At 44.2% G+C, this 22,618-nt stretch overlaps 1 protein-coding gene and 1 long non-coding RNA gene across 11 annotated transcripts in view; one reads left to right on the top strand and one right to left on the bottom strand.

The window, feature by feature from the left end:
* Positions 1–136: 136 nt before the first annotated feature.
* Positions 137–8,022, bottom strand: LOC127392304 (uncharacterized). Its single transcript, XR_007891230.1, has 3 exons — positions 6,387–8,022; positions 5,580–5,998; positions 137–2,823 (listed from the first exon to the last, which is right to left on the bottom strand). It is a non-coding gene; the product is annotated as an uncharacterized LOC127392304 (long non-coding RNA).
* Positions 8,023–8,524: 502 nt separating this feature from the next.
* The window catches only part of CUX1 (cut like homeobox 1), a 278,864-nt gene continuing 264,770 nt past the window's right edge, over positions 8,525–22,618 (top strand). For all 10 annotated transcript variants that reach the window (XM_051635435.1, XM_051635434.1, XM_051635428.1 and 7 more), the window contains exon 1: positions 8,525–8,660. In XM_051635435.1, coding sequence (XP_051491395.1) covers positions 8,598–8,660 — 63 coding nt within the window. In that variant the 5' untranslated portion in view covers positions 8,525–8,597. The remainder of the gene's footprint in view (positions 8,661–22,618) is intronic.

Raw genomic sequence — 22,618 nt, 5'->3', positions numbered from 1 at the left:
CGTGATGATATTTGCCAAGTATCATGAATTCAAGCTTGGAGCACAAAGCAACAGCTGAAACTGAATATAAAGAAGCAGGAGGGCAGAATTTTATGATCGATGTTTTATTGGAAACATATAAAAAAGAAAAGCTTTTCACATATTTCATGGAGGTATTTTATGTGCAAATTTAATACGAATCCTCTTCTTGTTAAACTCTTGTGTGATCTATGTACTGCAGTATATAAAACACAGTATTAGGACAACTATGAACAAGTTTATTAAAGCAGCTTGGGCTCCTGTTGACATCACCAACCACACAAGTGCTTGCTCAGGGTTGGTGTGATCTTATCAGTCTCTCCTTATATTTCAGGCTACCTGCTTGTTCATTTTCCCTATATATCTTTCATTGTTACAAGAATTCAACTCATGGGCAGATCTCTAAGATAAATCTGCTTGTCTGTTTTGGGAATATGGCTCTAGTTCTAATTTTGCAGACTTCGTTCAGGCAATACTCCCTTTGACTTCAGGGATTTTTTGCCTGAGTAATCCTTTCAGAATTGGACTCTCCATGATTTTCATTTACTTAACAACTTGGCATTACATCTGTAAAATATTAGCCCAGTAATGTAAAATATCAAATTAGATTTATGCATTAATCTAATCTATATATGAAGCTTGATAGTCAGTTCTGTTGCACTGCGTTATTGCAATTCCAGGCATTCTGTGTCACTTCAGATTTATACTGATGATGTAAGGGAAATAGAAAGTGAGGTTTACAGATAACATTTGGTAACCCTTGTATGTGAAAAGAAAATCTAAGCTTTTAAATGAAATTTAAAATAAATGCCCACTTTTGGATAAACCAGGTAAATGTTTCTTTCAATCACAAATGAAGGAGAGCACACAAAAAAAGGCTAATCTGAAATAACCAATGAAACAAGAAGCTATTAAAGAGGAAAAAGCAGGTCAAAATAAATACCTGAACTGCAATGTATTCTCTAAAAATCCTTGAAAAAGACAAATAAGCAATTGTTTCTTTTCTGTGTGACAGTTGCAGCCTGAAAAGTAAGAAATTACTCTTTCATACATGTTGATAAACTGCTTTTATAAACATTTCAAATAAGTAAATTATATTTCTTTCCTCCAGGTAGGCTGTCCTTGAACCTTTTTCTCCTTCTTGCAGTTTTTAATTATTTTTTTTAATATAAAATCCTTTCATCAAAGCAGGTTCTTATGCATATGACCCTGATTCAGCAGCCAGCTCCATGCACCATGGCATTTAGGAACATGTTAAACTGAAGTTTCCTATGTGCTTTGGTACTTTAAAAAACTGGAGATTTGGAGACAGCCCACCAATACATTATTCTTACATCTTAAACCCATTTCCTTCTCTTTATGAATGCTTTCAATTTGTTTTACTCTTGTTGGGGCAAATCCAGCTTGTTATTTACAGTAAGAACACAATGAGATTAATAGGCTATGGTCTGCACTAGCCTACATCCCTGGAAATTCATAGTGATCCCATCAATTCCCATAAAATTTCTTTGGATTCACATCAAGTTAAAGCCCCAATCCCAGATAATGCCAAGCAGATGCAAACAAGGACCAGCATATAAGTGGAGAATCATACCCAGAATAAGAGTGGATCTCTTTTTCCAAAGGAGAAGATACTGTTTAGATATACAAAATTATATGGGCTTTTTTTTTTTCCTGTTGGATAATCCATCACCACCCAAACACCAAAGAGGAAATGATGCAATGCCAAGGGAAAAAAATATTTGTTTCATACATGTTATTAAAGAAATACTGGGTTGATATGTTGTCCCAAGCACTTTGGTTCACTTGTGTGTGACAGGCACCTGGTACACTCTTCAAAAAGGAGGTTCTCTACATTAAAATGTTCCTTCTGGGATGCAGCATCACTTTTGCCAGTATATGGCACCTGGAGTGAACTTAGGGCTTCTTCTAAGCGTGTCTGTTTTCTCCCTTTCTGCATTAATGCAGAATTACTGTTTCTCCTACCCTAGCATTCAGATGCAACAACCCCGAACACAGTTGGGTTTCCAGAAAATTACGGTTGTGCTCAGTCAGTCACAGTGGTGTTGCTAAGAAAAGCTGTGCTTCCCAAAATGAAATCCTCACACCATTTATTGGAAGAAAAACCGCCTCAAACAACTTCACCACCACAGATTGCAAGGAACCTTCTCGTGGCCCCGACAGCCCCAGCAAGCACTGCAGCCCTGCGCTCAGGGCTTGGTTTTCCAGGGGTGGAGGAGGCAGGCGAGGCAGTTGGTGTTGGTATCTCCCCATCTCCACACACACCTGTCTCTCCATCCCTGGACTCCTGTCTGCCTCCTCCTCCTCCTCTCCCATCCTGACATGTTGCAACAGGGCCCAGGCACGGATGCCTCTGCCCTTGGCACCTGCTCTGCCAACGTGGGGCTGAGCCACCCTGGGGACCCACAGCGAAGGGTGCTGGGGGGTGACAGGCCAGGAGGAGGGGAGCAGAAAGCCCAGCTACAGGAAGGGGGCAGAGGGATGTTCCCTTCTCTCCTCCCCACATGAAGTGTTTGTGATTGGAAAGCGAATGAGAAAGCTTTTTCTTCTCTTTTCTCTCCAAGACGGCGTCAGCTTTGCACTCACCCGCTTTATAGGCCTGGAAGTGAATGAAAGGGAAGTGGGTAGGTGAGGGAGCAGCCTTGGAGCTGCTTTATTTATGTATTTCCCTCCATCTTCTTCTTGCAGTTTCCCTGCTCTGCAGCCCACGAGATGCAAGTGTCCAACAGTCGCCACGAGATCTTTATCTCCCAGTGACCACAAGTATTTTACAGAATGGAGAAACTGAGGGAAGATTCAGAGAATTGTTCCATGTCACGAACAGCCCTGTGACAGCAGCTGAAGGCAGCTCCAGCCACAGTCACTAAACCAGCTCTCCTGCCACAGGGGAAGCTGCACAAAGAAAGCAGAATATAATCACCCCAGCTGAGGTTCAGAAAACAAAAAGATATTTAAACTAATGATGCTGGTTTCAGCTTCTTAGTCTTAAGTAATGGATGAAATATTGGACCTGGAGCTTCTGCACAAACTGGGAGAAATATCTGGCTGGGACAGAATTAGGGGAGGTGAAAGCACAGCCAGAAAGGATGCCAGACAGAGCAAGGAAGGAGAGATTTGAAGAACAAGGACCTGAAGTTAGGAAGTGGGTGAGGAGATTCATGATAGGAACAGCAAGAGTTAAATACCACAAAAAAGTATGTGCAAAAAAACAAAAGCCAAACCCCTAACAGAAATAAGAGGTAAAAAAAAAAGGGAAAAGTTCAAAGTAAGAAAAAAGGTGGGAATTTTGCCTGGGAATATAGCCTACTAACTTGTGTCCTAACCCCTTTAAAGGACAGAGAAGATAAATGCCCAAATCAACAGAGCAAAGTCAGAGAGAAGAGTCCTAGAGGGACCCTGAGCCCTGCCCAGCCAAGAAGGGACGTGGCAGCAAAACAGCTGATACCATCCTGCACATGGGACAGGACAGTGAGGCGAGGACAGTGAGGCAAGTACAGTGCTCACAGATTAGAACTGGTACAAAGCATACACTTAAATACATTCAGTATGGAACTATTCACTGTCAGCTACAGGGAGTGGATAACCTGATAGGTCCTTTTCTAATTCTCTTGATTGCCTATGGGTATTGTTATTACTTATGTTGGTCAAAACATGACCATGCACCTGGATAGACTATGCCATAAGAAAAGCAACTATTTGACAGAAATATTGCAAACATATTCAGTCTGGGACTCAATTCATTAGGCAGAGGAATATATTAATTATTTTAGGGTCTTCAATAACCCCTGTTCATGGCAGAGCACGCTGCTACAATGTCATCACGTGTTTTTGTTGGTATGGGTTAATCCACAAATCCTTCAAGAAGATCTGTTGTGGGTTATGCTGGATACTTATAAACATCTTCAGTTAAACAGCAAGTCACCACACCACCCAAGTTTACTTTGCTTTTTAATTGTGGCTGTTTTCCTTGCCCTCTGTGAGAATTGCTTTCTTCTTTTCCACCTACCACGGTGCATCTGTGGCTACGCAGGAGTCACTGGATTTCATGCTTAGGTCACGTATGCCACCATCTATACACAATTGGTGCTAAAACTTTCAGAAATTACCAAATAATAGGGGACTGGCCCTGTTGGTTCAGAACAAGGGTCCCTCCAGCTGAGCCTCCTATCTCTCTGTAGGTAGACAGCCAGAGAAGAGTGGGCAGGCACAGGGGATACTTCATCCCGCTGCTCCCCCAGCTTCCAACCATTTTCTGCTCAGGGGGTTTCCTGAGCTTATACACATCATTGTATCCACATAACTGGCCAAATCCCCTGGAAATTTATATGCTGCAAAACCTCTGGCTACTATAACAGATATAAATCAAGCAGAATTGGAGTCACTGACAATAACTTGGTGGTGGTGGGGAAGTAATTTGGAAGACGTATGTGTTTTGATCTTAATTTGGGCTAAATCTCCCAGCAACATAAATTATATTTGTCTCCATTCTCTGCCATCCCTATGGAGTCTCACTATGCAATGGCATGGTGTAGTAAGGATAGGTGAAACACAGCTTGCTTTGCTCTCAAATCCAGTTTAAGAGTGAACAGAATGACACTTTGACAGTAGAGAGGGACGGGATGTTGGACTGAGGCACTCCTTTTCAAAGGGCACAGGCACATGAAGTCAGGCAGCTGTGAACAAGAAGCAGTTGAAGGAAATGTAAAGATGAGAGCCATGAAAGTGAGGAGAGAATGGGCTGGACAAGGAGCAGGCAGAAGTACAGCTAAGGCTTGAGAGGAACTCTTTTATGGAGGCTGATTGACATTTGGGAGTCAAATTAAGTGAAAAAGAGAAGAAAAAAAACAAGAATCCATAGAGAATAGACTCAAAGTTACAGCCTTGCTGGGAGAAGCAGTACCTCTTCCAGTGTCCTGGCTAAGGAAATGAGCTAGATTCAGTAGGGCAAATAGATGCCTAAGTCTAGTGACTAAAATTGGACTCATGTTCCAAAATATCTTAATGAATGCAGACTGCTGCCCAGAGGAGCAGCTGTGAAAATCAATTGTTTCTGACAAGTTTGGGACCCTTGGAATAAGGGCCCATTTTCTTCAGTATTCTGGACAATGACATGTGAAGCATAAGAAGACCAATTGCCACTGATAGCCCAGTGTGCCAATGTGTTAATTAAATATCTGTATCAGTGGCATTTTATGACATGGTGACATTAATAGGAAACAAATTTTAATCAGGTATTTGCCTAATTCCTAAAATAGTGTCTGCGTGACTGTACCTGGGAGAAAATGAAAAAGAAATCTGTACAAGATGAATATTTCGGATACAGCATGCAAGAATTACTGAAGTGTTACTAGTTACTGCCATAATTTTAGATTTAAACTTCAAATACACTGTATCTACTTCTTCAGTACTCTATTAGTGCACGTTGAAAGAAGTTAGCATTTACACAGCTCAAATCTAACCTTAAGAAAAACTTCCTCAAATGAATTGACGAGCCTGATTACTCAACACATAATAATAATCCAAGGAAACTTCATTCTTACAAATCTTCTTGCCAGGGTGCACCAAATTTTCCATGATCTTTCTTCCATCTTACATAGGTAGGTTTCAGCAGGAACACAAAGCAAATTATCGCTTGCTCCAAGGAGCTCTGTACCCTGCAGGATCTTTGCAGAATCCAGCCCGAAGAAATACAGCACTTTGAGAAACACAGAGCTGTCAAGCAAGATTTCCTTGGGCTTGCTGCCACACAAAATGGCAAATAAGGGACTTGATCCTGCACGGAAGACAATAGGAATTATAGGTGCTCAGTGTTTGTCTTCTGGCAGAGTTAAGCTTTCTCAGTACTTCCTAAAATCAGCCGTGCTGTTTATAGTTATTCAAAATTATACAGCTAAAAGCTTTGGTATCTAGCCACAGAGCTTTTATTTCAAATTGGCAATAATGTGACAAGATGTAACTCCTGCAAAAAAAAGACCACAATAATGTTAGAAATATCATAAAATATTATTTATATCAGGATACATTTGTTACCCCATATGACAATCATTCATATTTCTTGACAGATATAAACCTCTGCTTAACACATTAGTATCATAAATATTACCAGATATAACACTGTAATTTAATACCTACCAAATGTATTTTAAAATATTACTCAATTTAAAACTTTGGATTTTAACCAGATGTGTTTCCAGAAAGTGATTCAGGTCAGATGCTTTTTTCTTTTCCTTTCTCTGTGTGTGTGTGTGCGTTCAAAGCGGAGCATTACTATGTGATTTATTGTACTATGACTGTATGCCCCGAACCTAAAACAGCACCATGATACTTCATCCTTGAGGCTTACACACCTGCAGTCCAAACTAACAAGAGAAAACATCTACATGGCACGGCAGGAGTCTTTGAAATGTCTCGTTGCAGTTGCCTGGACACAGAACAGACTGGTAGAACAGGGAGGCAGCGGAGAAAGGGTGAAGACAGGAACTCCAGCCTCTTTCATCTAGAAAGGGGGGACCATGGAGAGATTAGAGGAAAGGATTTTGATTAGATCACTGGAATGTGAAATGATGCTTCCCAGGATTAAAATCCTATTTTGAAGCTACCAAACCGGTTACGTTGTTAGAATGGGGAGGCTCAGGCAGCCCTGTCCCCACAGACTCTGCGGAGTCTCAGAGCCTCCCTGGAGCAGGGGGGACCCTGGCAGGGCACCCCACACCTCCCCTCCACCACTCTGGCTGCAGACACTCAGTCACCATCCCAGCAAAGAGCCTCCCTCCCTCCCAGAAGCGTGGCACTTCTGGAGGAAAAGGGGTTTCCTTCTGGAAAAGCATCCCTGGGTCCAGCCCTGCGCCAGCTGCATGTGCCACAGCATGGAGGCTCTTGGATTTCCATCTCATCAAGCCCCCAGCCTAGTTCACCAGGTGGAGGCCTGACATTTTCATAACCAAATGCCATTAGTTTTATTCCCAGTACAGCCAACTTACAATTTGAAGGTCTGTAGTTGTCAGGCAGACCATTACGTGGAACCCATTAACATAAAACCCGCCATTGCAATTAGTATCTTTGTAAGCAGCAGCCTCAGCAAAAAGTGGAAATGGAGGCTGAAATCATGGTGCTCCTCCAAACCAGGACAGCAGCAGATTGGGAAATAATCTGTAGCAATTGCTCTGCTGCTGTCTCTGCTGTAACTTCTCAAAAGATAGACAGAGCCATTTTCAATGTAGTCAACGCACTGACTTGAGTGAGCACTAAATTCACTTGATGATCAAATACAATTTCAGGGGAAAAAAAAAATAAAAAATCTACAATCACTTACTTACCCAGAGGAAGATAAATTCTCCTTTTACAGATGAAGTGTAACACAGGGGAACTAGCTGTATTTTGAAAAATACCGTGCAGCTCAGAGGTTTCAAAGGGGATAAGTACAGACCGTGTTTTTGCCCATTTCCCAGCAAGGAAATAAGAAACGCTTTCTTGGGGGGTAACCTATTTGCAGACTGTTTGTGTACACTGGTTTGTTTTGTTAAGAGATGAGCCTGGCAAAATGTTCTGTGCTTTTCAGGAAGGGAACAAGGAAAATGTTCGTATTTATAGCAACATTATTGTTTAGAACAAAATAAGTTATTTCATCCTTTTAATCTCCGTTTCTATGGATATCCTGAGCGCAGCTCTGATCTGATTTTCCAACCTTCACACCAGCAGCCCCCTCCGAGGCAGTGGTCAGCGGCACTAGCCCCGGGAGCCAGTGCCTGCCTACATTTCAGTAAATCCCTTTTAAAGACGAATTCGCACCGCCCCGGACACAGTGAATCAGGCTGCCTTGAATGTACTTTTTCATTGTTGTTTCCCCGAAACTCTCTCCACTTCAATCTAATTTTAGACTGCGGGCTCCCCGAGAGGGCGAACAACCTGCCCGGCCTCTTGGGGAACCCTTTGCCGCGCGCGATGCTCTGCCATTAACCCCCGCGTCCCGCACCCGCGGGCAGCGGCGGGAGCCTCCGCGCAGAGTGCTCCCCACCCAACCCGCATTGCCCCGCACTGCCTCCCCACCCCCTCCCCCCCTTTCCCTCACGGACCCCCCCACTCCCGCACTGCCCGCCCACTCCCGCACTGCCCCCCCTCCCGCATCGCCCCGCACTGCCCCCCCCACCCAACCCGCCTCCTCTCCCGCATCGCCCCGCACTGCCTGACGCCGCCAGTCTCGCCCCGTCCCCGCCCCGCACAGCCAGGTCCCCCCGCGCTGTCTCTCTCACACACCGTCTGTGTGCGGGGGCGTCCGCCCTGTCAGCGCGCGGGGGCGGCGCCCCCTCCTCTTCCTCCCCCCCCCCCCCCCCCCCCTCCCCGCACCGCTTGCCAACGCACGGGCTGAGTCCGTGTTCCGGGCGGGCGCGGGCTCCAGGCCGGGATTTGGGCGCTCCCTGCCCGCCTCCCTCCCCCTTGCCCCCCCGCCCCTCCTCCCCCCTCCCGGCTGGCTCCCTCCCTCCCTCCCCCTCCCTCCCGGCTCCTGAACTCCAGCCCCTCTCTCTCTATCAGCCGCTCACTCTGTCTCAATATGTCTCAAGATGGCGGCCAATGTGGGATCGATGTTTCAATATTGGAAGCGCTTTGATTTACAGCAGCTGCAGGTCAGGCTCCCCCGCTCGCCGCACCGGCCGGGCCGCGCCGCCGGACCCCCCCCCCCCCCCCTTCCCCTCCTTCCCTTCTCCGCCTTCCCTCGGGCCCGGCCTCCCCCTCCTCCTCCTCCCGCTGCCGGCCCGCGCCGCCTAAAGGGAACCCCCCGCTCCGCCCGGCCGCGGCGCTCCGCTCCCTCCGCCCCACCACCCCCCCCCGCGCCATTGATCACCGGCCCCATCGGAAATTGATCCTCTTTGTTCAATTCATCGATCAGCCCAAGATGGCGCCGGAGCCGGCGCTGCCGGGGCCGTCGCCGCTTTCGCCCTCTCCGTCCCGGGCTGCTCTCTTCCCCGCTTCCCGTTCCCCCCCGGCAGCCGGAGCCGTGCGGGGCCGTGCGGGGCTGCGGGCGGCGGCGGGGCTGTCGGCGGCCGCTCCTCTCCCCCCCTAACCCCCCCTAACCCCCCCCCGCTACCCTCCGTCCTGTTCCCTTCCCTCCCCCCCTGTGCATCCTGCCCTTTCCCGCCGCCGCTTCCCCGGCCGCTTTTTCTCCCCGCGAGCCGGGGAAAGTTTCCCGAGTGCTGGGACTTTGTGTGGGGGCGCAGGGAACCGGCCGGGCTCGGCGTGCAGGCGCGGAGCGGCGGGGGCTGGGGGCGCTGTGGGGCCGCCCGGACGGGCAGCCGATCCCCCCCCACCCCCCAAACCCTTGGCCGCCGCCTCCCCGCGGGGTGCCGGCCCCTCGGGCAAGGGGGCTCCGGCCCCGCCGCCCTCCCGCCGAGCACCCCTGGGCACCGCGCCGGGCCGGGGGTTGTGCGGGGGGAACGTGAGGGGAGGGATGGGGGGATGGATGGATGGAGCCGCGGCGGGGTCCCGCGAGGCGGGAAGGGGGAGAGACCCCCCCCCCCCCGGCCTTGCCTTGCCCGGGGAGGGGGTGTGCGGGAGGGCAGGGGCAGCGGGGGCGGCCGCGGGGGTCGGTGCGGGGCCGGCGGGGGGCACGGCCCGGCGGCGGGAGGGCAGGCTTACATAATTCACCGGCTTCTCCAGCCTCTCCTGCTGTCCAGGATCTGACAGATGAGGGGAATATTGATGCTTTTACTGTGCTGGCTCATAACAGCCGAGAAGTCTTGTTTCCGCCGAGGGAAAGTCCTCGCGAACCCAGCTTTCCTTCACCCCTTGGGTGCGTGCCCTGAGGAAATGGCAGATCCACTATTTGATGTAATTGCTGGGGTATAGATAAGGCCAGGGCATTGTGGTGGGTGGGTGGGAGGGGGGGGGAAGGAGAGGTTGTCAAACGATGAATTGGTGCTGCTCCCGCCGCTGAATAGGATTGCAACATGCGTGTTTCTCCCAGTTGATTGGTGCAGGAAAAGCGCTGCCCTGCCTCTTCAAAAACCCTCCGGTGCCTCCCGTTTAAATAAATTGGCTCGAAAGCTGGCGGCTGCCCACCCTGGCCCCCTCCGAGGCGGTGCCCGGCGGGAGCAGCCCCGCAGCAGCCCCGCAAGCCGGCGGAACCATGGTGCGTTGATGCTGGGCAGAGCCGCGGCCCCGCTGGAGGTGAGGGGATGCAGGCGGGGGGCCGGGGACCCCAGGGCTCGCCGCCCTCCCCTCGGCGGGGCTCGCAGGGGGTAGAGCTTTTTTAGCCGATGCTAAAAAAAAAAAAAAAACAACAAAAAACCAACAAAAACCCGAAACAACCGAAAACACCCCAGCAAACCCCAGAACGGGAAGTGCTACGAAGGGTCTGTGGTAGGAGGCAGGTCCCTTCTGCCTTTCAGGTGCATTAGGTGGTGGGGTAAAGTAGCGTTTTGTTTCAGGCTTTTCTTCCCTCCAACCCCCCCCCTTCCTCCCCTTTCGTGTTTTATTGTTTCTTTTAAAGGCTTTGGATTGAGGTAGACTTGGCTGAACTTTGCTAACTTGAAAGGGTTCTTAAGACTGACCCAGAATACCTACAGGAATACAGAAAATGGGATCCAGATGTAGAATTGTATAAAATAAAATGGATTAAATTAAGTTGTAGTTAAACAAGGTCTGACATCTTTAATTGTGGACTTTTGCTTTTGCCTCTGTATTATGGTGGTTGTACTTGCTTAGTGTAGGAAAATAGACCCTCCTGAGGTCAGTGCCATAGTGTTACGTTTAGTGGGGAAAAAGTCTAAATATTGCTTATGAAAACAAACCCTTCAGAAATGCTTATTGATTAAAACATATTATGCCGAAGTATCTGTCATGTAAATTAAATTCTAAAATGTAACGAACGCAGCCAAATGGCATTTTGATAGATTGTTCTATTCTGTTTTTAGTAAAAAATAGCTCACTTTTATCATAATTTAATTTCTGTGCATACTGTAAAACCTGTTGTGGAGTATCACTGTACAAACCCTAATCTCGTTTCTGCAGACTAAATGTGACAGCCTGACTTGAACAGCTTGTGGGTTCTCCTTTGAAGCATCCTGGTAATGCTAGCTGAAAGTTGTTTGAACAATATTCATTACCTGCTTTTTGAGGGCATGTGATTATTTATGCGTGTTGCGGATTGAGGCTGTTCACCTTTTGGCAGGTTCACCCGGCAATCTCTGTGCAGTGCAAAGTTTATTAACTTTGCTCACAGTCAGTCTGTGGAGAGTCCTGGAGTGACCAGAGAGGTAGAGAGTACCTTCAGCCATATGCAGAGTAGTTAATTTGTTTCAAATTAGCTTTTTTTTTAATCCACCCATCTGCATGAAGAAGTAGTGTAATATTTACTCCCACTTGCAGATGAAGCAATATGCTATAAAAACTATTGTTAGTGAGTATGAAGTTCAGCCTTACAGAACTGTCTATGCCTCCCTCCCTCCCCTATCATTAATTTCCTACTAATGTATTTTGAGAGTGGACTTACAGAAAATTAAAATGCTTTAATCCGCGCTTGCAATTCCCTGCTCCAAGACAGAAAAAACTGAAGGATTTCTGCTTAACACAGTTCCACCTGTGCCCTGTAAACTCCAGCTCTTGTAGCTGTGGGTCTGGATGGCTTTGAACCTATCCTTTTTCTGCCTGAGAAAGTTGTAAGGAGCTGAGGCTGTGCAGCCCCTATCACAGCCACACGCACCCTGTCTGCTCCCAACTTCCTCTTCTGCTTTCTGTTAGAAGACAGCATTTAACTGTTGATGAGCTTCGACCTGCCTTGTGATATTAAGCAGCAAGTTTCTCAACTTTGTATCAATATTAATTAAAAACAGAGCCAGGAACACTTTAGGGTCTGACTCTTTGAATTATTAATTTCTTTTCACTAAATAACCTCTTGTTTATAGGAAGAGAGATTTCAAGAGTTGGAGGCAGGATTAAATAATTCAGAACTTGGATTAAAGAACAAAAAGGTCTGTTCACAAATGGAATATGAGATGCAAAAATGGCAGTTTCCTGCAGGTATCAAACGTGGCTCTTCACTTGAGACTACACGTGAGGGGCATGTAGCTGAACACTTAACCCTTTTCTCTAGTAAAGGTTAGTTATGTTTCCTAAAGCAGCAGTGGAATTGGCATGGCATTTCTGCATCACTTTGCCATGTGGTTGAAGATGGACCCATGTTTGATAAGTAGTGGCAAGGGAATAGCAGTGCATAGAGAAAACAAATCCTAGCAGACAGTGACTATTATGGCAATAAATGCAGATTAAATCATTGGAGAAATGCTGTTGCCCTCGAGTTTGTAGTTTTTGATGTCACCGTCACCATGGCATGCAGTCCTTTTTAAGATTTTGCTGAATATTTCTGAATATGTGTGTGAATACATTTATTTCAGAGGAGACAGTTTGTCCTGCTGTATCTTCTTGACCAGCAATGTTGTACGAGTAAGTCTAGCTTGGCTCTCAGATCTAAGTAGGATCTGCAGGATGAATGGAAGAAGTTAATATCATTTGAATACTTAAACTGTTTGTTGAAGTATTTTGACACCAAACACAAGTCTTGCAGTATCACCATAGCTTTTTAGGACAGGCACACATACTGGTAAAAGGTACAGTTTACTATTGTTTTTGAGCACAACAGCATAACTTGTTACTATCAAGCTAGGGAGTGAGGATTTAAAGCCAAACCTTGCTTGAGTGTTTCTGTTTTTTAAAATCTCACCCTGGTTATTGCATCATCTATGATTGAAGTTAGGATGGGGTGTTAGTTCTGTATGTGCTGTGACTAATTGAGTTTCAGGTAAACCATTGATCTTGTAACAGTATAAAATTTGTAACAAAATCTGGAAAAGCTAAGTAGTCATGAGTAGCTTTTAAATACTGAAGTGCTACTATTATTTCATTAGAAACAGGTGGAGTTCTTGGCATCTTTTAGTTGCATCTGATTGTACCAGAGCACAAGCTGATTTGCTTTAAGTGAAGGAGTTAACATTCTTGTCAGAGGCACAATTAGTGATCACATCTGAGTATTTAATTTTGTCTGTGCATGTCACTGTAGAACTTGTCGTTTCTGTCCTAAAAGTAGCCAGTGCTTTCCTGTTTGTAATGGTAGTTCAATGAGTATCAAGGGAAGAGTCTCTAGCTACTCTAAATATGTTTGTGCTCCTTCCTGCCTGATCGGAGATGTGTGGTGAAAGCAGCTTGTTGGTTCTTCAAGAAGATGCAATGCAGGGAGAGGTATGTAAAAGCCAGGGCACTGCTGACAGTGTGCTCTGATAGCTATCATTGCTTTCGTGCTGCAGGAAGGCTTTGGCATTTTCTGGTGGTCAGGGTGGTGTCCCTGGGCATCTAACATGCATGACACACTAGAGGAAAGGCCTTTGATGTGCTTCTGGTTGAAGAATTTGGCTTCTGTAAGATTCCTTGAATCCTATTCCTTGAGTCCTGTTGCTTGGAAAGAAATTTCTAAAAGCATTTTCATCCTTCTCTCGTGTTCCTCAAATTAAATAATGCTCATTGGAAACAGGGCAGAATTAGTGCGTGTTTCAGTCCCTCTGCTCTCATACCAAGTTCGTGCTTAATTGGATAATGTATTGAGAAATGTACTAGTGTGGCTCTGGAATATGGTAATGGTTGGGGTTTTTTTGTTTTGTTTTTGTTTTTTAGAAGATTGCACTACTTGGCTGTGTGTAGCAATACCAAGTAAGTAATGGGTGTGAAACATTCGCTATAGAAGAAATTGCATGCAGTCTAAAATTCCAAGGAACAATTATTCTTTATTTGCAAGCTTATTTGTAATGCAAAAAATGAACCTTGAAAAATGCACAATCCAAAGTTTTAGTTTGATCACGCTGAGGCTGAAAATAAAGGCAGTTTATTTATTGGATATAGAACAGAAACATATATGGATGCTTAGTATTTTTTAGGACGCCAAGCAGGCAGTGCTCCCTGGTTCTGGTCCTTTTTATATAAGCAGGGTAATAAGTTTTCATTTTGTATGTCCAGGTTTCTCTTGCATGTGTTTACATTTTATTCTTTGCTTATCCTCGTGCTTGGTTGTTTCCCATATGCTTTATGGACAAGGTGTTGAAAACACAACATTTTCTGAAAGGAGAATACAGTAACAATGTTCCAGCATTGCAGGGAGGAAGATGTGAAGCTGAGAGGGAGAAAGCTGAAATGGGGTAGTTAGCAGAGGTCAGGGAGTCTAGGGTGAAGAGATTTGTACAAGAGTGTTCGCACGTGGATGGTAGTTGAGGTGTTGAATTTACCAGCAAAGCTGAGAGAAACTTAGACCTCATGATCAGAGTAGTTAATGTCCTTAAATTAGTAAAGATAAATCTTACTAATTTTGTGACGTTCATATTCTCAGCTTGTTTTTTTTGTCTCCAGATCGACAAGGCAAATAAGTGAGTAATCTCTGCTTTTATCATTAGTTATAACAGAGAAAATACAGTAAATGACATGGCTTGGGTCATGAAGAAGATGGAAATCCAGAGAGATAACAGTGTTAACAGCAGTAAGTCTTTGAAACATCAAGTGTGCAGATGTTTGGTGTAGGTTGTTGGATGTAACTGTGGTCTTCCCTGTTGTCGAACAGCGCTTGCATTTCTGGCAAAGCAGTAGGCAGGAAAGAATTTGTACTGATCCGCCACGGTTCCCTGGATGTGCTTGTGGTTGATGTCCTTAAACAGTCACTTTTGTGACTTAGCAGAGTATTTAGGATGAATAAAGGTATTTCTCAGTACAAAGGTGCTAAAGACGGGAGGTGTCTGGGCGGCTCTGTGCCGAGGTGTTACCGCAGATGTAGGTTCGAAGTTGGAGCCTTTCAGGCTCGTGCTAATAGTTTTTTGCCTCGCTGGCAATTCTCTTGCTTCCTTGCCTTGCAGTAATTTAATGCCTTTGTCAACAGTTGGGGTAATAAGGAAGTTTCTGTGAGAGCTGGAGTTGTGCTGCTGTTTCACAGGGCGGAGGGCTGGGAGGCACACTTGTCCACCTCCTGGTTGGGTTTGTGAACCCACAGAGTTCTGCTCTGGGAAGAGAGGTAAAGATCACCCTTTCTCTGAAAAGCTCAAAAGCAGATGCACAAAAATATTCAAGCTGCCATACTTAGATGCTTTAAATTCCCCCATATATTTTGTTTCTGGCTGTGAGCTTTTTAAGATATGCAAAGGTATAAGGCCATGGCTCTCTGAGGCTTTTTCAGAGGAGTCCGTACATCGGAGCTGAGCAGATCCCATTGTTCCTATCTTTGTTGTGTGGTGCCTTAGTAAATAAGCAAACTTAGACTGGAAGTACTAGTTCAAGGTTTCTGTGAAGGATAGGAAAATTTAGGCCAAATTATTGGTAAATGTCTGGACTAGTTTTGCAGTGGAGGTTAATTTCATTTAATCCAGTGATTTTAGAATCACAAATTGGTTTAGGTTGGGAAGCACCTTAAAGATTATTTAGTTCCGAACCCCCTGCATGGTCAGGGACACTTCTCACTAGATCAGGTTGCCAGTCTTGCATTTGGCTGATGTGAGACCTGGCATTCCTTGCACAGGAGTGTGCAGGTGGGACCAAACTGCTAACATTTTATAAAATCCTTTGAGCCATGCAGGTTGGATGGTCCTGTGCTGTTGCATTACTGCTCTACTGTGGGATTGCTCTCCTGGGTTTGGGCTGGGTATGTGTGTACAGGGAGCATGAATTGCTTCTGATGCTTACATTGTAGAGGTCTTTTCTTGCTGGGAAATGTTGGATTTGGTCTGTGACTCACATGTGACAAGCTGAGGACAGTAATTCTGCAGGGAAGTAAAAATAAAAACAAGTAGAGTGGGGGGAAAACAACACTGTTTAAAAGTCTGGATGGGATAGAGGGAAGTGGTGAAGAAAGGAAGGAGTTAAGGAGTGAGTTTAAGTCTAAGACTTGGAAATGAAACTCTTATTGCAGTGCAGTTGGGAGGAGAGCTTATTTTAGAATTTATATGAAAATGCAGCAGTCCAGCCGGGGAGTAAGGAGGGTCTACCAGCAGATGCCTGGCTGTAGTGTTGCCATCAAATCCAGCTCACCTGCACTTGCTGATCATATAAAAGGATAGCCTGGGGTTTACCACCAAGCTGTTCTTGTGGAAATGTCCTGGGAAGATTTTTACGTAAGATACTGGGGTGATGATATGAGTTCAGAGTACACTGAGAGATTTTTAATGTTGCCCTGTGACAAAATTTATGTTCCTGTTAGACTTAAGCAGCTTTTGAATCACTTGGATGGTACTTTAAGGTATTATGAATAGTGGAAACATTCTCATTGGTCTTACTTAAAAAAAAAAAAGGCATAGCTTTTGACCTTTTTTTTTGTAAATGACTCAGACTAGATGTATCTTAGATGCAGAAAGGTTGTATGTTTTGCATGGAAATGCCCTGGCTTATCCCTATAGAAACTAAACTGCTAAGTTAGAACTGCAGATGATGTAAGGCATAGAAGTTTAATAGGTTAAGTCTTACTCTGCTACCTTTGCTAGGTATTTGAGGTTTTATGGTCTTACTGATCCATTATTTTAAGGAAAACAGGTTTCTCTAATGGTAAACTTCAGCTGGCGTGCATCAGCCCATCAGAAATCTATATGCATTGGGCAGTAATGCTTAGTGGGACTGTTACTAATATCCAAAGCCTTTAAAGTGGCTCAGATTCAGTTTGAGTGATAGTTACTAGGTAGTAGTGACTTTGAAATAAGTGGGGAATTTCAGCCTTGCTCTTAGCAGTCAGTGTATGTCTGTTCTCAGCTCAGCTTGGGCCCCTGAGCATGTCACTCAGCCTCTGCCGGTTTGCTTCTCCATCTGGAAGACATTGATAATACTTCTGACCCCTCTTTGAGAGCACTTTGAGTTACAAGCTTGTGAGTTAGCACTTATTATTCCTTTTTGCTACTACTTAATTCTGTGCTGTGGATAAGTCAGACTTAGTTGTTACGGTTTCTGTACCTTTGTTAGCTTTTACAATGGATTAAACAGAGGATATGCTACTGTTGATTTATAGGTACTTTTCAGGCTTGTTGCTGGAAGCAATGTCTGTAGAAATGGATGTGAAAAAAAGAACTGAATAGTTGAGTGTCCTAAAATAATGTTGTTGATTATTAGTACCAAATATTTCCTGCAAGTGGTTATAAAGCTATAATCTGGAGTTATTCATACATACATGCATGCTTACTTTAAAACCTACCTCCGTGCTCTTTGGTATACTCTTTGAAGGCAAGATATGCAATTTATCAAGTTTCTCTTCAGATTTCTCTGTACATTAAAGGCTGTGTAAAATTTACATTGTAGGCACCCAGTGATATGAATGTTGAATGTAATATTCAACAGTTTGTGGTTGCATCATCTCAAGCTGCAGTCCTCAGCTTGCTGCAGCCGTGGGTTTGAAGCAGTAACCTGGGTCAGAAGACAGGCTGGCTGCTGCCAGCCAGGTGAAGGAGTAGGATCTTGAGTCGTGAGCAGGGCTGTTATCCAAGCCACACTCTGGTGGTTGGGGGCCTGTCAGTGGCAGCATACAAACCCCCCAAGTGACCAAAGAGAGGGACACGTTCAGAGCAGTTTCTACGTGAGCTGCTAGACTGATATCTGAAGGCTGAAATTCTTCCTTCACCAATGATGGGATAGATTGAAAGTTTTTCTTACAGCAACTTTTATCTTCTGTCCAAATTGTTCAGGTTTTGTAGTCTAAGTATTGATAGCCTGCTAAGCCTGCCAGCAGGGTTAGAGGTTATGATTTAGATGTCTGCCTGTGCCATCAAAAGTATTGATTGCCTGCTCATTTTGCATCCCTCTGCTTCCTGAATAGCTGTGAGGCTGGAGAGGTGCTGCCCACCCTGCTGCTCACAGGTCTCCTGTGCTCAGCTTGGTGAACTTTGCAAAGGTGAATAAGCTTTATCCCTGTTTAGAACAACACAAAGGCCCTGACCCAGTAAGGGTTACAACACGTGCTGAATTTTTAACACATGCGTAGTTGTAGACTTCTGACCTGAGTGGAAAGGGGCTGCCTTTTCTGACCTGGCCCATGCTGAGGTTGTGAGCTGAGATTAATCTCTCCATACTAGTCCAGTGGCTTCTCAGTCTCTTCCTTTATCTCATGTTTCTAATCAACTTAATTATTTTTCTTGTTGTTTCATTCATGTGAAATACAAATGTTGCCAGAATAGCTCAATAAAATTTATACTTGTGTTTTGTCTGTAATTTTTCTTACTGGGTTTTCACACATTTTATTGTGTGTGCATGTCAAAGTAAATTTGTATCGTTATCACTTAAAGATGTTTGCTTCATTTTCAGGCATAAATAAAATGTATCCTTTGTCTATGACCTGAAATACGATGCTGTTAATTTTGTCAGCAGACTACATATCTAATTTTCTGTGGCAACTTGTGTGTGTGTGTTTGTTAGTATTGCTAGTACTTGACTTTGGTTTGGTATCTCTTGTATAAGCATAGTTGCTTTTCTAATGTTAATTGTTGAGATGGGATAATATTAAACATTTAAAAACAAGGAGCCAGTTGTCTTGCAATTGATTTTCTGTGGAGAGACCTCTGTGCAGAGTTGCTTGCACAATTGTAGCCTTGGTTTCTTTTATATGAGTGCAAGAAGTGTTTAATATATTTAAAAAATAAAAAAGCTGTGAGTACACTGGTTACTCCTCTTACTGGTTCCCTTCTTACAGCTTTGTCCTGTCTCTTTCAGGAGCTCTATAGTTTTCTTTTGCTTATAGGTTTCTGCACGTTTTCTTTGGCATGGAGTCCTGCCATTGAAATTCTTCAGATGCTGGAAAAGGGCAGATTGCTAATATTGTGCCTTCAGCTCTTCACTGCTGTTCACAACACCCTGCCTATTTGTTCAAGCAAATGTGTTTTATACTAATAATTACTGCTTGAACTCAGAATAACTTTTTTTTTTTTCCCCCTTCTAAAAGTGAGTTGATCCTTGCTGCTTGGTAGGGATAAACTCGGGGCTCCTGAGCTGTTGCTTCACAGTATTCAAGAAGCATTAGGTGCATGGTGAAGCAGACAGTAAGGAGCGAAGAGCTGGTCTGTAAGAATTTATTTTGCATACTTCCCTAAGGAAGAAGGCTTTTCTAGCATGAGTCTTGATCCTTCAAGGCTGTGGGTTCTGTATTACTGATGATCCTTAACCCCTGCAGGACTGGGGATTGTTTCCCTGGTCAGTATTTGAATCAAGTTAAATTGTTTTACAGTTCCATGCTCTCAGTTTGCTGTATAAAACATGGTTTGGTGTTTCCATGCTCATGAGGAGGAGATGGTTTCAGGCTTTTCCTGTGTGTACAGGCAGAGCTAGCTTTGCTCAGTCCCAAGATTGGGAAGTTGTATTGCAAAGCTGCTGAGCAACTGCTGATCCTTGTTCCTGTCTGAGTCCTTTGCTGTGCTCCATGCCATCAGCTTGTGAAACTAGCAACTGTGTGGTTTGTTTTTGTTTTTCTTTTCTTGGGGTGGTCTGTTAAATACAGCACAAACGATTAAAACAACACACATGCTGTGCTGTGATCAGCTTGTTTTAGATAATAAATTAAAATCCGCTAGTATCTGAGATGGCCGAGAGTATCCTGAGAGTAGTTAGTTCTTTAATGTGCCAAGCTAAGTAAAACTTGATTAATGTCACTATCTGGGATTTTCTGTCCCTTAAATAGAACTTGAAGTCTAAAACTGGAACTGTAAAAACCTACTTTAACTAGGATTAGAAGAACTTAGTGGTTCAGTTTGTTTTCAGGGTCTCAGAAAGTGGTCACTATGCCCCAGAGCTGTTGCACATGCCATCTTTTTGAAAATTAACTTTACTGCAAGGACTGCAGTTTGGGACTGCAATATGCTTCACTTGGACATTCAGTGCAGTGTCTCCCAGTGCTGTAGAAGGTACTTTCAGTGCTTGGCTGCTGCCTGCTGTGCCAAAGGTTGTTATGTCTTCAGTCTGGCAACTCCTGATACCCTTTAGGATCCTCACTGGTGAAAGGTGATGGCAGGCAGGCATTCCAAGTTACAGGATTTCTTCTGGAGCACGTAAGGAAACGTGGAAGCTCCTGGTATCTGGAAGTGTTAAATCTGTGTGTTTTCATTTTCTAAGTGAGCTTTGGGTTTATACAGATAGATTCAATGGAAGCTGGTAAGGTAGCAGGTGTGCTGGGTTTGAAAAAAACCTACCTACTTCTGTTGTTTTGGGGCAGTCATTGCTCTTGTTCCCTTCTAGATATCATGGCAAAATGCAGTCATATATCATAGTTTTTCTACATCCTTTTTATTTGCTACAATGATTTTGCCAACAAATGGTGAAGTTAATTTCAGTGGTAAGAATTTTTCATTCTATAGCTTTTTTTTTTTTTTAAAAAAAAGAAGTTTGACAGTTGGCAGCAGCCTCTTTGTATGGTTTCTTGATTGTCAGCTCTTCATTATAAATTTACTTTCTAAATGCTGACTTAAAGCCTGACGCTTTGTTTGTTTAACTGTCAGTTACACTAGTTTGGAGACCTAATAAAAGCCTCAGATCTTCCTATTGAATTAGGCCATCCTTTACCACCCTGGTGACTGAAGTAAAACAACTGTAATAGTATCTTGTCAGTATTTATCCCATTTTTGCTGGAACTCTGCTTAGGGTGTCTTCTGATACCTTATCCTCATGGTGACAGTAGTTAGTTCTCTGGTAAAAGGTCACTGTAATGTTTTAATTGGATTTTTCAGCTGCAAGGAATATAAAAATATAAGTTTATTAATAGAATGGCTTTGATCTTGAAGGATTCCAAAACATTTGCTTTGTCGCACGTACAGGAATGGTTTAGTTTTACTGCTCGTTTCGGGATAATCAGTTTTATTGTGGAACATGGAAACTGGATGTTCTACCTAGCAGGTCAGAAGGAGCAAGGAGCACATCTGTATGAGAGGGAAGTAAATCTGGGAAGGCAGAGTGCTGTTCCCAAACTGGGGCTTCCCCACAATACATAGTCAAACTGTGCTACTGTCAAAGGTGCCAAAAGATCTTTCACAAGTTGTTTTGGTTTTGTTTTTAATCTGAAATCTTTGGAAAAGGTCATGGGCAATAGACAATTAGTGAAACACTTAACTGACCTCGTTAGTGTGTTTTTTGTGGAATTATTGTGCTTTACAGTTACTGCAGCTTTATACAGATGGTTATTGCTGGTTTCCATCTGTTTATTAAGGAGAAGTAAAGACAGAAAATGGCATCTTTAACTGGGTTTTTAACCAGAGCCTTTAGGTTTTATTACTACTTTGACCATGTCAGGTTAATCTTTTGGGTACACTGTGCTGTGGTTTCAAGGAAAAAAGATCAAAGTGGGAGCATGTCTGCACAGTATGGGTCACAGCAGCAGTTTCCTGTGTTTCAGGCACCCTTTGCTTTGAACAGTCCTCAGGTATGTGGTACGATACCACCCTGGCAGGTGGCCAGGCCCACGGGAAGACTGACCAAGACTGACATTGTGGAAACCATTTCAGTGCAAGGCTTCATGGTCAAAAGAGATCCTTCAGCTCGTATTGCTGGTTATTTCCAGTTTAAACTTAGTGCCCTCAGAATGAATGACTTCATGGTGCAGTTTTCCCTGTTTTTTTAGCTAAAAATCTGCTCCCTTACACTATTGCAATGGTTAAAAACTTTAAAATCTTTCAAGGCTGGCAGGTATAGGAGCTTCCTGCTGGCTCTGCTGTAGCTGAGCTGACACCAGTTTTAGTGCTCGTGGCGATCTCCTGTTTCTCAATTTCTGAAGAACAGTGGGAGAAGGAGCCTCCAGAGATGCAAGAGAATTATTTGGATTTTCACCCGACGAAGAGCAAAGCAAAATGAAAAACTTCTTCAAAGTCCCGTCATCCTACTTGTGGCACTCCAAGTTTTTCTTCACCTGACTGCTCCCTTTGAACAGCTGGATGATTTGTTCTTGCAGGGCCGCTTTCAGTCAGCAGAAATTTCAGGTGGGATGGAAAAACGAGCCTGTCTGGTGGGAGAGCTGCTTGCAGGGGTCCTGAGTAGGGTACAGAACAGTCATTTTATTTCTCCTTCTCCTTTGCCAGTTGCTCAGCCAGATGTCCTCAGTAGTTTGTGCTATAGGATGTTAAGTAATTAGATCATTCAGATTCTAGTTAAACATAATTAGAGCCCTGTGTAAACTGAGTGAAGCTGACAGGTTTTATAGGTTGGTCATTGGAAAAATATCAGATGATATAGCTCAACATTAATGCAAAAAGATTTAAGCCTCCCTGCCCTCAAATAAAGAGGTGTTTAGTCTCCAAATTTAATCCTTAATTAGAACTACAATTTATGGAACTTACTAAATATGCTTTCAGAATCTTGGACACCTCACTCAAAAGTGTTCCCATATAGTGTTTGCTGGTTAAAGTTTCTTCTGTGTTCCTGAATTTGAAATGGGCAATCTACCTAGCAGTTGCTATGCAAAGTTGAAGAGAAAGATAGCAGAATTTAGCAATTTTTTCTTGTAATTTAAACTAGTGGGTAAGTGACTTGCAGTGGTGCTCCTTGGCTCGAGAAGGGTTTGGACAAGTAGCATCATCTCTGCTTTGCGATCTGGTTCCTTTTACCAGCTTGTAGC

Source organism: Apus apus, chromosome 18 (genome assembly GCF_020740795.1).
Source record: "Apus apus isolate bApuApu2 chromosome 18, bApuApu2.pri.cur, whole genome shotgun sequence".
Lineage (NCBI taxonomy): Eukaryota > Metazoa > Chordata > Aves > Apodiformes > Apodidae > Apus > Apus apus.
The sequence above is the reverse complement of the archived record's forward strand: the minus strand, read 5'-3'. Positions and strand labels throughout refer to the sequence as shown.